This window comes from Anabrus simplex, chromosome 1 (assembly GCF_040414725.1).
Source record: "Anabrus simplex isolate iqAnaSimp1 chromosome 1, ASM4041472v1, whole genome shotgun sequence".
In the NCBI taxonomy this organism is placed as follows: Eukaryota; Metazoa; Arthropoda; class Insecta; order Orthoptera; family Tettigoniidae; genus Anabrus; species Anabrus simplex.
In genome coordinates, this window is record NC_090265.1 from 980392953 (window position 1) to 980411053 (window position 18101).

General features: G+C 34.6%; 1 protein-coding gene across 1 annotated transcript in view; it reads right to left on the reverse strand.

Moving 5' to 3' along the window:
- Positions 1-2620: 2620 nt before the first annotated feature.
- Positions 2621-18101, reverse strand: part of LOC136857683 (potassium voltage-gated channel subfamily KQT member 1) — a 266956-nt gene continuing 251475 nt past the window's right edge. The window contains exon 11 of the mRNA XM_067136536.2: positions 2621-6112. Coding sequence (XP_066992637.2) covers positions 6011-6112 — 102 coding nt within the window. The 3' untranslated portion in view covers positions 2621-6010. The remainder of the gene's footprint in view (positions 6113-18101) is intronic.

Here is an 18101-nt window from a genome sequence, read left to right on the forward strand (position 1 = left end):
CCCAATGGAAAAATATGCCCTTAAATACATATCTAAGAAAATGGCTGATATTAAACAGTTTTTATTCACTTCTGAATTTGAAGGAAAAGTAATGCTATTGTCAAGGGGCGAATATGTAAGTCAGCATTTTCGTAATAGGTAGGTAACATTGGCAGTTATGATCAGATCCATGGTTACTATTTAATAGACTAATGGCCCAAAGTGTCATGATATGCTTTCATTTTGCTTTCCAGTGTAGCGTATATAAACCTTTTATATTTACTGCTCTGTTTAATGACAATTAGATGTATTTATATTTTTTAAACTGTAACTTATATACTGGTATTGTATTTGACTTTGTCTATTGCAACTGTAATTGTCTAACGGCAATAAACTATACTGTATTGTCAAAATTAATTTAAGGTTAAATACATTTATGAACTAGGCCTACCTGAAAAGGAAAATATATGACAGAACTTAATTAAAATAGAATGGTATGTTTTGTTCTTAAAGGAACATCATCAGATTCCATCAGATCACACTAAAAATGCATGCGTTCTATGCTGGAGTGGAGGGAAGTGAGGACATCATTAAGATAAGTTCCAAATTTCAAGTATTTAAGGATTTAAACAGAATTTTAACATTAATGTTTATACATTTCTAAATATTTTTGAGTGTGATTTGATAGAATCTGATGATGCTCTTTCATGAACAAAACACATTATTCTATTTTAATCAAGTTGTTTCTGTTTCAGGTATAATTCTGTAATCAATTGTTCCTTTCTATCACCTATCCTCTTGTAACATGCTTATTTTACCTTATTTTTCATACATCATATCACCATCTCTTTTTTCACTTCCATTCAGATGAAATAAGCAAAAATCAAAGCAAAGTGATCTCCATACAGGCCATGAAAGCCCTTGGAGAGGTTGAAGTTAAAGCCTTCCTCTAACCTTAACCTCGGCATTTGGTGGGGTAGAGTAGTTAGCTCTACACCTGGCCACCTTTGCCCCCAGAAATTAACCTGGTACTCACTTTTGGTATAGGCTGAGTGAACCTCAGCGCCATGTGCACCTCCAGAAGTGAAAATATCATTTCTTAAATTTTTTTACTTCCTGACTGGGAATTGAACCCACATCCTTCTGGGTGAACCAAGAAGACCTTTACTACCTCAGCCAGGCAGCCCCTAGATTAAATAGGCACTGCCCAACAAATAAATATTTTATCTCAAAAAAAAAAGTCTGGCTTATACTGCAGCCAGATGAAGTTATTAAAATCATTTGAAGCTGAGTTTAGTACTCTTGACCTCCAGTTATCATGTTACTTATCTTCTTGTTTAATTTTTTCCCATCAGACCATGTATCCTTTGGACTATTTCTTAACACCTACAAAAAAGGCAATTCCTTCTAATTCCACCAGAAATCCCATACAAAGGTAATGGATTGTGGTGAATTTTTCATAGAAGGAATATACTGTATAAGAAATTCTGTTTGCTACACTGTCTTGCTAAGGATTCTGAGGAATTGTAAATTTAAGACTAATAAATTACACGGCTGCTTTAAAAGACGACTACCGAATAGTCAACCATAATTTAAATCCAATGTGGAAGGAAATGCAAGGGCAGTAGTACTGACATGAGGTCTCAATGTTATTGCTTGCATAATGAAACTGAATACTCTCACATGATCCAATCAGTGAAGCCAAATACATGGTGTAAATAAATACATTTGGTTTGGGTCAGCTTAGAATTTACTGTGTTACACTCCCTGAGTTTGAGTTGACTTCAGATAAAGTAGCTGAGAAACTGGTCAAACAGAATAAGCCAGGTACATTAAGAGAGAAATTGAATAGACTAAATATCTAGACACATCAAATATTAACATATGGATACATAACCTACTCTTTTACTGACTACGAGTTATTTAGAATGAAGGAGGATTAATCAAGGGCGCCCATACCCGGGGGCAAGGTGGGGCCACGGCCCCCCTCTAGCTCTCAGGGAAAGGCAAAAATCTAGTGTAGCCACGTGTATTCCTTTCAAGAAAATTATTTAAAAGTCAGTATTACGTAAAAGCAGTAGTACCGTCCACCACCAACAGGCAGGGGATACCATGGGTTATTATATAGCAGAATACAAATCGCCATATATCTTCCAAAATATTAAAATTACTAAGTACCCCCAGGTCTGGGCCCCCTCTAGAAACTCGTATGGGTGCCCATGGGATTAATTTATACATTGTACTCTGAATGTGGGAGATCACAAGTACAATCTGAGTGAATCATGCAGCAAGACATAAAGAATTGAAGAGCTCTTATTTTCATAGAATCACCCATGATAAGTGATTGTTTGTCATATACTCCTTACCTAATCACAGTAACTGTTGTCTTTTTCAATGCTGTAACTATTAATTACAAAGCTGTCTTATGAGAAGATCTTGGAAATATTTCAGGAAATATTTAATCACCTAGGTATGTTTACTATTAAATTTCTCTCTTTTCTAGAATAAGACTGTGTCACAGATCATAAAAATAGGTATTTCATGCATGATACAACTAATAAAATGGATCCTACTGACAGTTAAAAATAGTAAATATGTATGCTAAAAGAAAAAACAACAAATTAATAGAATAATGGAAGTTTGTACCTTTAATTACTTTGTTTACAATTCTGTGAAAAGTTTTGTGTTTATGATAGATGGAATTTAATGTGAACACATTTAACGAAGATTTTGAGGAAACATTTCTGTACATCATCATTTTCTTTTCTTTAGAACTTTATAAGCAACAGAACTTCACACATTTTCTTGATGTTCTTGGTAGAGAGAGATGCTGATGATAGAGTTTCTATACAAATTTGGGTAAAATCAAGTAAGGACTATAATTAAAAGAATAAGAAATATATGATTTTCTTTCAGAAGTCTAACTGATTATTACTCAATATATTATAATTTTTTTTCAGGAATATATTACAGATAATACTAAATGTAATGGTGAAAACAATATACCCTTTAGCCACTAAAAATTGTCCCAAAATATTGAACTACTTAGAGAAGTAAGTTATTTCTAGATCAAATCAATCGTCATATTTTATTCTTCCATTGCTCTTCTCAGCAGGTCCCATACAATATTGAAGTTAATTTTATTTTTTTAAGAAATGTAAAATGACACTGTATTTTCAATACAGTCATCTAATAAAATAATCAATATTTGTAATTTAAAATTTATGAGAAGACTTTCCCACACCAATTCTGATTTCTTTGATAAAATTGACCATACTTAAAATCATTTCTTCTCCACTTATTCTGAATTGTCCACCTATGATTACTATTATTATTATTATTATTTAGATAGGTTGTTCAAAATTATTGAACTTGAATAATAAAAATAATGTCTTAGTTTAAATAATATGTCTATTTACAATAGTCTTTTATTAAATTAACACTTACTCAGTTCTAAGAGATCTTTGATGCTGGTTACTTAACTACTAACCACTTTCTACAGTGGCAACCATCAGAGATATCCTTAATTTTCAGTTAGTGTTTCTTTCAGTATCATTTAATAAACAGTAAAATATCTTATCTCTTCAATGAGATATCCAATGCACATATTTCACATTTCAGTTCTTATATCCATATCAAATTATTTCCCTAGGAAATTATTTTTCATAATACTGTAGATACAGTAATTTATGTTACACAAGCAATTTCTGAGTTATAAATAACATACAAATGAGGAAACAGTATTTAAGGAAAATTATGCACTTCATTTTTTGACTAGATCTATATTTAGTTACATGGAACTTGGTCATGCAAGTTAAAAAACATTATACTGAAAATGTGTGCTAATGTACTGTCACCATTTATACGACATTATGATAGAATATTTTGTACTGAATTTATAGCCTGGCTACCTTAAAAATCTTCAGATGGAGACTGTATCAGAGGACATTTTTCCCCCACTGTCCTGAATTCTGTGTGTTAATTCAATTTTCTAACTAAAGTATGATAACATTCTGTAGTTCATACAAGTTCATATTTAACTTTTTATATATGGTATGTTTTCTGTAATATTATAGCATTTAAAAGAATGACATTCAATATTTAATGTTAAGTGAATGTAAACAACTCTGTGGTGGCATGAAGTACAGGAAGCATACGTATGTTAAAAAGTAGCAAGAAAGTCTTCATATAGTACCTCCAAGTACTATAAGGACTATAAGGACTATAATTAAAAGAATAAGAAATATATGATTTTCTTTCAGAAGTCTAACTGATTATTACTCAATATATTATAATTTTTTTCAGGAATATATTACAGATAATACTAAATGTAATGGTGAAAACAAGAATGAAACAGTCAATGAAACAGTATATCATAGTTTAATATTTAGACCTAGTTTTTGCATCCTAGTAGTTTCTTTTAGCAAACCTTCTACAGTTGGTTCTGAAAAGTCTTGCATTTCATTTAAAATTATATTTTTATTATTTTTTTGCTTTGTCTTTGGGATCAGAATGAAACAGTATATCATACTTTAATATTTAGACCTAGTTTTTGCATTCTAGTAGTTTCTTTTAGCAAACCTTCTACAGTTGGTTCTGAAAAGTCTTGCATTTCATTTAAAATTATATTTTTATTATTTTTTTGCTTTGTCTTTGGGATCAGAATTTTTCTAATAATGCCTCATTATGGAGACTGCACTTTTAGCAAAATGCTAAAATAACAGTTTACTTGATCATGGTATTGTATCCAAAAATAAAACATTATGCTGGATACGGGAAAGCCTGAGAGTAAGAATGACCTACACATGACACAAAAAAGCAGCAGATATGTTCCATCTCCATTAAATTAATGTGTTTGAATAGCTGATTATTATTTCATAATCTTAAAGGCTATGAATACTCAGTAATTATTTAAATTTTCACTGCAGAATTTCAGTTTTTAATGTTTGTATACTGTATTAAAAAGAGATCATTATAATCCATATTTCAACTTAAACTGCAGGCCTAGTTCTTTCTGTAAACAAATAAAAAAATGGAATGGAAAAATAGTAGGGGATAAAAACTCAGGAATAGCATGGTCTGATTGTGAGTGTAAAAGAAGATATCTTTTAATATTGAGTTGCCTGTCCATCTTCAAGATGAAGGTCAAATGATAAGGAGAATGATCAATGCTATGCAATAATTGGAGAAGTTGACTTGTTACCACTTATGTTATCACCTATACCAGGCTATAAATTCAGGACAAAATATTCTATCATAATGTACATATTATGTAGAATAGGCTAGTGATAAATTTTGTGTCAAGATTCACAGGAGTATGTAGAAAAGGTATTAGTCCAGATCTAATATTATCAGGAATCTCAAATAGCTCAAAACAGTTGTTAGCATGCAGATAGAAGTTTAACATCTGATTGTTAGCTGGAATCAGGAACTAATAATGATGGTTTGGTGACAGACATTAAATATACACTTTCAGTAAATTACTTTACTGTAATAGGCAGGACTGCAGTTCAGTTTCCCATTGAAACTTCTCAAAAATAGTTTTGAAAAGTCTAAAATACATGCAGAGATGATTTTTTATATTAAAAAAAAAAATATTTATAAATAATTTCATACTTGCCCTCAGTCTTCACTAGGCACAAACAGAATATTGTGGATTTCATATGAGGCTGTAAGGTGGAAGACCTATATATTCACTTTCATATACTATAATTACTTCTGTAACCAGTGGTTTGTACTTGTTAATTTTTCCAAAATTTCTATAAGTATTGGTCTAATATTATTCTGAAAGGATTAAGATGTAATATGAGTTAAAACTTACTTTTAGTACAATGCTCAGGAATCAAATATTTTTCATATCATTTAAAATATATTTGAAGTAATTGAGCATTCTGTCTGCCTCATTTGGTGGGTAAAGGAGTTGCCTAAGTCGCTGTTTAGGAAAGTTTATCATAGGGAAATGATTTAATATGCCTTAAACTACAACACATTTCAATAAAATATATTGTGCACATTTGGGCACACACAATCGCTAGACTTCATCTTCTACAGATCTGATAGGAATCTGCTGCTTCTGAGCTACTGCATTGAGTACATACACCAACTGGTCCAGTTTCTTCTCCATTATACATAGCTGAAAAAGTAGAATATAATTTTACATGTCAGAACTACAACATTTGATACAAAATTCTCATTGAATAATTATAAACGATACTTTTCTTTCTCAGCTGTTCAAGATTCAACTAAAATAGATGGGTTTCTGATGATGCTGTGATAGGAAAGGGCTAGGATTGGGAAGATAGAGGACATGGTCTTATTGAAGATACATAATCAGTCTTGCTTGGTGCAAAAGTGGGAAATCATATAAAACCATATTCAATAACTACATAATATCTACATCTTTCTTTGATGCAATACTATACCTTAATTTTAACATTTTCAACACTATGCCCAAATGGGATACAGGCGAAGCTGCCTTCCTGGTTGTGGACGGCGCCCGTATCCAATACGGGCGTGATTTTCACGCGTTTATAGGTAGCTATACATATCCCATACGGTTCTCATTCCTTGCTTGGAGGTACTAGTTTATCTAGTGTCCACTAGAATGCAGCAGTTATCAGGAAGTTCAAACTGAAATTATAAAAAGGGTAGTTTCTCCTTGCTGTGACCTCTACCGAAGCTCTCGAATGAGAGTGATATCTTGGATATTTTATTGCGAGATACAGGTTGAGAAATACTGTAGATAACAGTGATGAAGACTGCTTACAAACCAGATCACATATCAAGTGATAGTTTGGGTAAGCCTTTTATTTGTTACATCACTTTCAAATGCACATTTTTAGCTGCATTATTTTACTCCAAATACAAATGATAAAAAATACTTCACCTCTCCAGAAATTTGGGCTTACTTTTCGTTTAGACAAAGAGATGCAGGCTGATGATTCACCTGTACCGCGAAAAGAAAGTAGATGGTGGTACAAGGAGTGCAAAGTTGGACTGTGCATTGCCCAATGTTTTCAGGGTTACTATACCAAAACAAACTATTCCTAAATAGGTAAATTTTGTATTTCAAATGTAATTGAGTTTATTTGTGGCTTAAGTAGCCATAGTAAATGATTAATTTTTATTCTTTGAACAAGCTTATTGGTATAACTTGAATATAAAAGTTACTTTCCGTACATTTGTTATTCATACATACATACATACATACATACATTATCATTATAGACTGTTATGCCTTTCAGCGTTCAGTCTGCAAGCCTTATTCATAAGACTAGTATAATTAAATTATACTTCCTGATTGACATCTTCATTTTGGATGGCTCATACCTTCAGACGATACAAAAATCAGCTGTGTACTTTGTTTCGCTGTTGTGCAATAATGTATTAAAATTGAGGAAAAAGACCCTGTTCATTGCCAGGGTCCATGTTAAAATATGGTATGTTAAAATATGGTAGTGTTGAAAGTGTTTATACCGAGCTCGATAGCTGCAGTCGCTTAAGTGCGGCCAGTATCCAGTATTCGGGAGATAGTAGGTTCGAACCCCACTGTCGGCAGCCCTGAAAATGGTTTTCCGTGGTTTCCCATTTTCACACCAGGCAAATGCTGGGGCTGTACCTTAATTAAGGCCACGAGCGCTTCCTTCCCGCTCCTAACCCTTTCCTGTCCCATCGTCGCCATAAGACCTATCTGTGTCGGTGCGACGTAAAAAAAAAAGTGTTAATTTCATCAAATCAGCCTAAGAAATTTCTGTTGCCAAATATGCTTGGTCCAAAAGTTGAACTTGAGGAAGCTGATGTCCTAGCTACTGTCCACAAATATACAGGGAGTATTATTTAAGACTTTGCACTTCTGCTCACAGGTCGTGGGAATCCTCAAGTGAGCGCCATATGGCTTGTGTCAAGCTTAGTGTGAAGTTTTGAGTGCTGATGTAGCAGTTTACTAGCAACTACAGCAAACTTTCGATTATCCAGGTTAATGTAGACCTGAGAGTGCATGGAGAAACGAAAAACACAGATAAACCAAAATACACGTTGTCTTACCGGGAACTGCACATTTACAAAACATGCTACATATCACGTTTGAAAGTCCACTGTATTACTTATGTTTAACTCGCCGGAAACTAAAAACTTATTTACAAAGTTACATTTAAAATAATACTGTATTTTGTATGACTTGCTTTCAGTTCACTTTCAGGAACTAATTGTCCGATTTTTTCTGTTTTTGGTTTTTGTTGACAACAAAAAAGTGATACAGGTCAACACTTATTGCAAATGATTCATTTTAGATGCTATTATTGAGATCTGTTGGCGGCGACTAGAAAAGCATGATCAACAGTCCATTGCTCCTGGCAATGTTTAAGAGTATGCTTTCACATTGCATCAACACAGAGGAAGAATTCTGAAGGGAACTATCCTAGAAGAAAACGTGAATCTTTCTCTTTTACTTTAGTTTTTAGGGGCATTAGAAATTATCAACATTTAGCTCCTAGGGAAATGGTTTGGCAAAGATATAGACAGGAAATCAGCTGCAGACCTGTTATGAGGTACTTCAGGCTTCATTTATTTTATAATCACCAAACTATGTACGGATAATCTGAAAACTGGATAATTGAGTGTTTGCTGTATTGGACTTTTGATGTGTGTTGTAAGATTATTATCCTGATGGTTAAGTATGTTGCAACACAGAGAATATTTTTGGTCCAGTGTTATTTGCACAAGAAGAAGAAACTACGTAGTTCAAAGGTGGCTTCAAAAATTCCGTGGACAGTTTTCTGGTTCTACAGTACCATCAAAACATTACACACAACAACTTATTCACAAGCGACATAGTACTGGTTCCTTAACTAATAAGGAGAAACAGCGAAGGAGAACAGCTATCACACAGGAGTGGTTAGAAGATATACAGGCAAGACTGCAAGTCAGTCCACATAAGTCGCTTCGGAGAATAGCTCAGGAAACTGGTATTTCACAATCATTCACAGATTTCATTGCAAGAATAAGATTTTACAATTGGTTAATGAATAGTGTCCATGATGGTATCGTGGATCTGAACTTTCTTTTCATGAGCAACGAAGCATGGTTTCATTTGTATGGATATGCTAGTTCACAGAACAGTTGGATCTGGGATACAGAGGACCTGCACATTTAACAGGTGAGACCTCTGCACGATGTGAAGATGGGTATATGGTGCACTATTAGTGCCCAACAAATTATCGGTCCGATAGTTTTTCAGGACATGAATACTTCCGACCATTATATTCACAACATTCTCAAATGATTTTTCTGCTGAACTGACTGAAGAAGAAAGAAGGTACGGCTATTTCCAGCAGGATGGTGCATACAGCGTGTAGCTCTATGTGATGGTTGCAGGAAGTGTTTGATGATGATAAGATCATCAGTAAAGGCCTCTCTCATTCACCTGATAATCACCTGTAACTTTTATTTATAGGGAAATCTCAAATGAAAAGTTTACAGGAATAATCTCCAAACTGCAGAAGAATTAAATATTGGAATTAGGAACACTGTGTTCCATCAGTGTCCATGAGCTGCAAAGTGTGTTTCAAAATCTCATTACAAGATGTGAAGCTAGCATTTCAGCTGAAGGAGATCACTTTCAACATTTTCTGTAAATACTGGTGAGCTCGGTTTCATTTACTAGTTTATTTACTTATTGTTTATTTACTTATTTATTTATTTATTTGTTCTGACCATGTACATATCTGGTGAGATCAGTTTTGTTTATTCTATGGGCATAATCATGCCGCTTCTTTGAGACTATTAAGTTCACTCGGCATTGCAGGCACTGTGCTCGATGTCACTGCTTCTCTGCACTCCTACGCCTTGGTACTCCACTACAAAATCTTAAATTATACCCCCTGTATAATAGCTACTTCAATGATTAAAATCAAAAGTGACTACAACTGTAAGCCTGTTTGGTAACTGATTGTTAAGGCATCAAGTCTATAATGCCTTACACCATGGTTAGTCGGTTTGAGTCCTGCTGGTGGAAAATAAAATTCACCATCAGAATGTTGGCTGGCAGTATAGGAGAGATATATATAGAGATTGTAACTCTAATTGGGAAACTTTTGTTGTAACTGTATATTTAATTTATGAAGTCTATGGTTTGCTTGGTTCTGTAGTATGAGACTAGCTCGCTGTACAAAGGAGTATGATAGGATATACTATCACCTTATGACAGGTATAGGATTGGCGGATAATTAATGATAATGCTTTTAGAGCCTCCTTTAGGAAAAATGAAAACCTACAACCTGTTTTCCAGTCATTGACCCAAAGTGAGCCTCCTTTATATTCTTTTAAATTAATAACCTTTATCTAAATTATCAAACTTTCTTTAACCGTTAATTTGTTGTGATTTACAATAACCCTTTAATGATGATATTTTAAGCATGAGTAGGGATATCACGCAGGTTCTGAAGCAAGAAACCAAAGTTCAAGTGCCTGTGAGCATTTTGATACAGATATGCACTTCTCAAATAGTGCAGTAAAGTAAGTTTGTTACTTCCCTTATACCAAACTTACTTTACTGCGCTATTTGGGACGGAAATGATGGTGTTCAGATAAGGAGGGCAAATACTAAAATCGACAAGAATCACCTTATATTAAAATTATAAAATCCTTTTAATAACAACCACCTACTCAATACAATACATTACTCATTGAATTATAAAATAATCACGAGGTGTCCTAAATAATGGAACATGTTTCGTTCGACATAGCGAACATCATCAGCCTTAATTTACAAAGATTAGGTCAGGGCCCTGAGCTGAATGATAAAAATTGTTAAAAGAGTGATAATGCCATAATAAAAAGTAAAATGATAACATTAGACTTGAAATTGTAACAATATGTACAGATTAACAGCAAGTATTTGTAGTGGAATAGATTGAACGATGGTAGTCTGTAAAGTTAAAACAAACATGAGGTTGTTAAAGTAAAAAGATATAGATATAGTGGATCTTAAAATATATGTCAATGCGTGAAGCGTGGATTAATTATTGACTATGGAGTTCTTAAATTGAGCAAAACAAAAGTTGAAATAGAGTTTATTGAATAGTACGAGTCAAACTGAACCAGTTAAAAGGCGCATGGCGACGAAACTAAGGTTAAAATGACGTGAACTTCAGTGGTTAGGAATTCTGTAGGAGAGCCAACACAATGCCAGAAGGAAATACAAGTTGAACTGGTCCGTATTTACACGCTAGCAGTAAAATTAATCGTATACAACGTAGGACACCAATGTAGACTCGTTAAAGAGTAACTATAAACTTGAAAGTAGGGAGAGTTCCAGCAAACCAGAGATGGATGGAGCAGATTATGGCACAATTGGAGTTAGAAATCTGGAATGAAAGAAAAGGGAGGAAAAATAAAGTTATGTTATAATGAAAAGAAAAAAAAAAATGAAGGAGGCGGCTTACCCTTGGGACTAGTGTGAGGTGTTCGCTAACGTTGGCTGCGTGAATCAAACTGGCGAGTAACCTTATTGCTGCTTCTAGTGTTGTATGTATGTATGTATACGTAGAGGCGGGGAGTGAGTCATGTGAGGAGGAGGGGTGACCGATTCCTTGGGCGGGTCGGGTATTCGTGGAGGGGGTGTCGCATGAGAAGGCAGTAGAGTAGTAGTTGTTGTATTATTAACAGTTGTATAATTAAAGATTCTCATAAAGTTATTATTATTATATTGAAAAGAGAGAGTAGTTCTGGAATTTTCTCGATTATTGGACTTTTAATTTCTGAAGTATCATTTAAATTTTGATGTCCGTTAAAATGCTGGTCTAGGAAAATATAAACGTTCTCCAACTCTGTCATAAGTTTACTTTTATTGACGTATTTCAAGATTTGAAGGTCTTTTTCAATTGTAGTAAAACTTTACAGACTACCATCGTTCAATCTATTCCACTACAAATACTTGCTGTTAATCTGTACATATTGTTACAATTTCAAGTCTAATGTTATCATTTTACTTTTTATTATGGCACTGTCACTCTTTTAACAATTTTTATCATTCAGCTCAGGGCCCTGACCTAATCTTTGTAAATTAAGGCTGATGATGTTCGCTATGTCGAACGAAACATGTTCCATTATTTAAGACACCTCATGATTATTTTATAATTCAATGAGTAATGTATTGTATTGACTAGGTGGTTGTTATTAAAAGGATTTTATAATTTTAATATATTGTCCTCAATACGGTTCTATTATGAGATTAATTACATGTAACTTAGCTGCCTACCAGGCTACAAAAAGGAATAGATATCTTAATCTCAAAGTCAAGGTCAGCAAAATATCTAGAGATATTCAGTTTTTAAAAGAATGTATGAAGCATGGACTAATTCCCAAATTTCTAAAACACCTTCAAAGAAAAAACTTTTCGACTTCCGATTCACGTAAAACTCAAAAGAAAGTTAATGAATTTTGGTTAAAAAAAAGAAATCAAGGCGCATTACAAAAAGAAATCGTTCCTAAACCTACAGCTTTATAAGACGCATCTTGAAATATCCTCTAGTATGTCCCCATTAGAATGGAGTTCATACTCCAGGTTTGTCAATGAAAAGGTACATGACATAGTGAAGAAGAAACAGACAACATTAGACAATAAACTGATACAATTGCAAAACACTAAGAATAAACAGAGTAGTGTCAACAGTAAAACTAACCTCCCTTCCGCCGACTTAAATCATTTTCCTACAACGGTGAACTTATCTAATACCGACTTTTCAGATAATGAACTATCCCTCCTTGATAGAGGCCTGAAATTAAATTGGCCTAACCAAAAAAAAAAACCGACGATCTGATTACTACAGTCGCGGAAATTGAATCTAACATTCAAAAACTCCCCGTAGAAGTGCATAAAGACATTAAATATGAAATAAAGAAAAAGCTTCCTTTTCTGGCGAAAGAACTGAAAACTACCTCGAATCCGACCCTTAGCAAACAAATACATGATGTAAGAAATAAAATTAATAATAATAATATCATCGTCACTAAAGCTGATAAAGGTCCCACCATAGTATTACTACATAAAGATGATTACATTAAAAAACCCGAAGATTTCTTCGCTAATAGCAGTTTTACTATTATTAATAAAGATCCCACCCCCAAAATCCAACGAAGTTTGAAGAACCTATTGAAGAATCTACCGTTCTTATTACAAGAACACGAATATCAAAAACTTATAATAATGAACCCGAAACTTCCAACTGCAAAAGCTTTGCCAAAAATCCATAAAAAAGACGTACCTATACGCCCTATTATCAACTGCATGAACTTCTTACAAAGTTTCAAAAAAATTTTTGCATAATTTTCTCAGTAAACACTTTAAATTCCGTTGTTGTGAAAAATTATCGAAATTCAATCTTGGGCATAATCATATAATGGTATCCTATGATATTACCAATATGTATTCCAATATTCCGGTAAGCAAAACTGTCAAGATTATTAAATCAAACCTTTTAAAACACAGTAACCTTAGCAAATGCGAAATAGATAATTTCATCAGTCTGTTAGAATTTGTACTTAATAATAACTATTTCACCTTCAATAACAGAATATATCATCAAAAGGGCCTAGCAATGGGTGACCCGATCTCGGGCATTCTAGCTAATATCTTTATGGATGATTTGGAAAATAACAAAATAATCAATAATATTAATGGTCTTCAATTATGGTTGAGATATGCTGATGACACTTTTGCCATTACAGATACACAGAAAAACGATAGTCACAGTGTGCTAACATCCCTTAATGAGCTTGACAATGATGTCAAATTCACTAAGGAAGACGAGATCAATGGTTCTCTAAACTTTTTGGATTTAAACGTTTCAAGAGAGAATAATAAGTTCATTTTTCAAATATTTAGAAAGCCTTCTTGTGCTCCCATCACTATAAGAAACGATTCCTTACATCCGCAATCTCATAAACAGGCTGCATTTTTTAGTCGTGTCTATAGAGCATTAAAAATCCCGCTGACAACTGAAAATCGCAAAAAAGAACTAAACTATATTAAGGATTTGGCCAAAATTAACGGCTATAACCCCTTAGTGATTAATAAAATCATTAACAAGATAAAATTAAAAACCGCAACGAAATTGATTCCGGACAAGCCTAAAAAAACGAAATATGCTCCCTTCACCTACACAAATCCAGGCCTATTTCAAGTTACTAACCCTCTAAAGAAATACGATATTAATATCGCTTATAGAACCCGATATACGAACCGTAATATATTCTTCAATTCAAATATAGTTAACATTAATCACAATAAATTCTCGAACTCTGGTATCTGTAGGCTTAAATGCACCCATTGTGGATTCTCCTACATCGGACAGACTGGACGTAGCTTTTTGACCAGATACCTTGAACATTACAACGCTTCGAAACATAAAAAGTATTCCACCATGAGCACCCATATGGAAGAGACTGGCCACAGTTTTACTACAATTGAAAAAGACCTTCAAATCTTGAAATACGTCAATAAAAGTAAACTTATGACAGAGTTTGAGAACATTTACATTTTCCTAGACCAGCATTTTAACGGACATCAAAATTTAAATGATACTTCAGAAATTAAAAGTCCAATAATCGAGAAAATTCCAGAACTACTCTCTCTTTTCAATATAAATAATAATAACTTTACGAGAATCTTTAATTATACAACTGTTAATAATACAACAACTACTACTCTACTGCCTTCTCATGCGACACCCCCTCCACGAATACCCGACCCGCCCAAGGAATCGGTCACCCCTCCTCCTCACATGACTCACTCCCCGCCTCTACGTATACATACATACAACACTAGAAGCAGCAATAAGGTTACTCGCCAGTTTGATTCACGCAGCTAACGTTAGCGAACACCTCACACTAGTCCCAAGGGTAAGCCGCCTCCTTCATTTTTTTTTTTCTTTTCATTATAACATAACTTTATTTTTCCTCCCTTTTCTTTCATTCCAGATTTCTAACTCCAATTGTGCCATAATCTGCTCCATCCATCTCTGGTTTGCTGGAACTCTCCCTACTTTCAAGTTTATAGTTACTCTTTAACGAGTCCACATTGGTGTCCTACGTTGTATACGATTAATTTTACTGCTAGCGTGTAAATACGGACTAGTTCAACTTGTATTTCCTTCTGGCATTGTGTTGGCTCTCCTACAGAATTCCTAACCACTGAAGTTCACGTCATTTTAACCTTAGTTTCGTCGCCATGCGCCTTTTAACTGGTTCAGTTTGACTCGTACTATTCAATAAACTCTATTTCAACTTTTGTTTTGCTCAATTTAAGAACTCCATAGTCAATAATTAATCCACGCTTCACGCATTGACATATATTTTAAGATCCACTATATCTATATCTTTTTACTTTAACAACCTCATGTTTGTTTTAACTTTACAGACTACCATCGTTCAATCTATTCCACTACAAATACTTGCTGTTAATCTGTACTCAAGTCTAATGTTATCATTTTACTTTTTATTATGGCACTGTCACTCTTTTAACAATTTTTATCATTCAGCTCAGGGCCCTGACCTAATCTTTGTAAATTAAGGCTGATGATGTTCGCTATGTCGAACGAAACATGTTCCATTATTTAAGACACCTCGTGATTATTTTATAATTCAATGAGTAATGTATTGTATTGAGTAGGTGGTTGTTATTAAAAGGATTTTATAATTTTAATATATTGTCCTCAATACGGTTCTATTATGAGATTAATTACATGTAAGAATCACCTTAGAAGGGAAAATAATATCTGGTGTTCAGATCAGGAGGGCAAATACCAAAATCGACAAGAATCACCTTAGAAGGGAAAATAATATCTATCACCAAAGAATACAAATATCTAGGGATAACACTCCAGCCATCTGCAAAATGCTTCACTAAGCACACAATAGAGAAAGTGACACAAGCAATTAGAGCGATAAACGAAATAAGCTTCATCAGAACACTAAATCTTGACACAGCAATGGTGCTCTTCAAATCGAAAATCGTTCCAGTGCTTACATATGCGATTGAAATTATATGGACACATCTGAATGAAAAGAACTTAGCAACACTGGAAAGAGTTAAAGCAACATACATCAAAAGAGCAATCGGAGTGGCAAAAACAACAAGATCCAGATTAGTCTACCTTCTCGTGCAGGAAACTTTCCTCATAGAGGATTTAAGGACAATGTACCCCCTACTTAACACAACGGCATCGGAGAACATACTAAGAACACTAATAAGGAAAAGAGAAGAAGTACCCATGGAATTCTATGGAACTGGAGCCATGATCGATCGTACATGGACAGCAGCAAATTTTGAGACGAGGCACGTGTTTACAAGACTTGCAGTACGTGGATTCCAACATGTCATTTGCGAAAACCCAACAAACCACAAACCGTCAAACTCATGCAAGTGTACATTATGTGGACAGTTATGTGAACGATATCACTTAGAATTCTGCAACAAGAGGACTAGATCAATCAGAGCCTATGCGACCAATGGTGCAAGTGTTAAAATGTTATAATACCTTTCACTAATGTATGGCTATTTTGCTGCAATAAATGTTTTATTTATTTCCCTTATATTCACAAGGTTTGTAAATCTCATGCTTACCTTAATTATCCTTATATTTCCTCCAAACAGAAGTGGGTTTCATGCTAATTATATTTGGGATTAATTCCATCAGTGCAGATCCTTTTTTCAGATGATATTAATTTTTGCTACATTTTAATTTTGATGAAATGTTTTAGTAAGTATTCTTGACTTCTATATTGTAATACCTCATTGCTCCAACAGGTTACATTTCCTAGACCCGCTTTCCACCCTTTGTTTAATTATTTTTAGTATGTGTTTAATTGTACCCCTTGAGGCAGTACAAAATCTGACTCAAGTTTTTCTTCATTCCAGGCACCAATCTTCACATCAAACTACTGTATGTTGCACAGTTACCCCAGACAACAACTGTGGTAGATTTATCACTTGAAACATTGATATGTAATGGTTTATATTAGCATATTTTTACTGGAATGATAAATAAATTGCCTTGTAATGTACAGGGCAATTCAAAATGATGGACCTGATTTCATTCTTTGAAATCTAATAAACATATCGTAATGCGAGACATGCGCTAAGAACGGTAAACTCTCAAAGTTTTTTTCAGTCATATCACAAGTGTTCTATGTCAGTACCTGATGTAACACGACATACATCAAGCCGATCGTCTATCTCCTGCCAAACCTTGTGTAGTGTGTCGCGGCCAATCTCTGTGATGGCTGCTGTGATGCGGGCACGAAGGTCGTCCAATGTTAGTGGAAGAGGTGGTATATAAACATGATCCTTTATGAAACCCCACAAGAAGAAATCACATGGGGTTAAGTTGGGGGAACGCGGTGGCCAACAACATTGTGGCAATGTATCATTAAGATGGCTCCGAACGTTGCCATGGTAATGCGGAGGGGCACCATCCGGTTGAAGGATAAAATCTGCACTATCCTCTTCGAGCTGTGGCAGGAGCCATTATTGCAGCATATCAGCATATCACAGTAGGTTCAATGAATAAAAAGGGTCCATATACCTTCTCATGGGAAATGGCACAAAACACATTCACCTTGAGAGAATCGCATTGGTGTTCCACAACTTGATGGGGATTAGAAGTTCCCCAGATCCTTACGTTGTGTCTATTCACAGTCCCGGAAAGGTGAAATGTCGCTTCATCACTGAAAATCACCCTTTCGGAGAACCCATCCTCTTCCATTAATGGGAGAAAATCAACACAAAAGGACGCTCGAGCAGCATAATCAGTGTCTTTTAAGGCCTACACCAGCTGCAAGCGGTAGGGTTTCATTTGTAAATGTTTCCACAGAATGCGCCAAACAGTTGCCTGTGGAAGTTCAAGTTGCCTCGATGCTCGGTAGGTGGGCTTCTGCGGACTCCGCACGAACTGGTGCGAACACATTCCACTGTCTCTTCCCCGGTCAAAGGACGGCCAGTCGACTTTCGCTTACAGATGCAGCCCGTGTCTCTGAATTTTGCATACCACGCATGAATGGCTTTTGCAGTAGGTGGGTCTCTTCCATACCTGGTACGGAAATGCTGTTGAACACTAATCACAGAC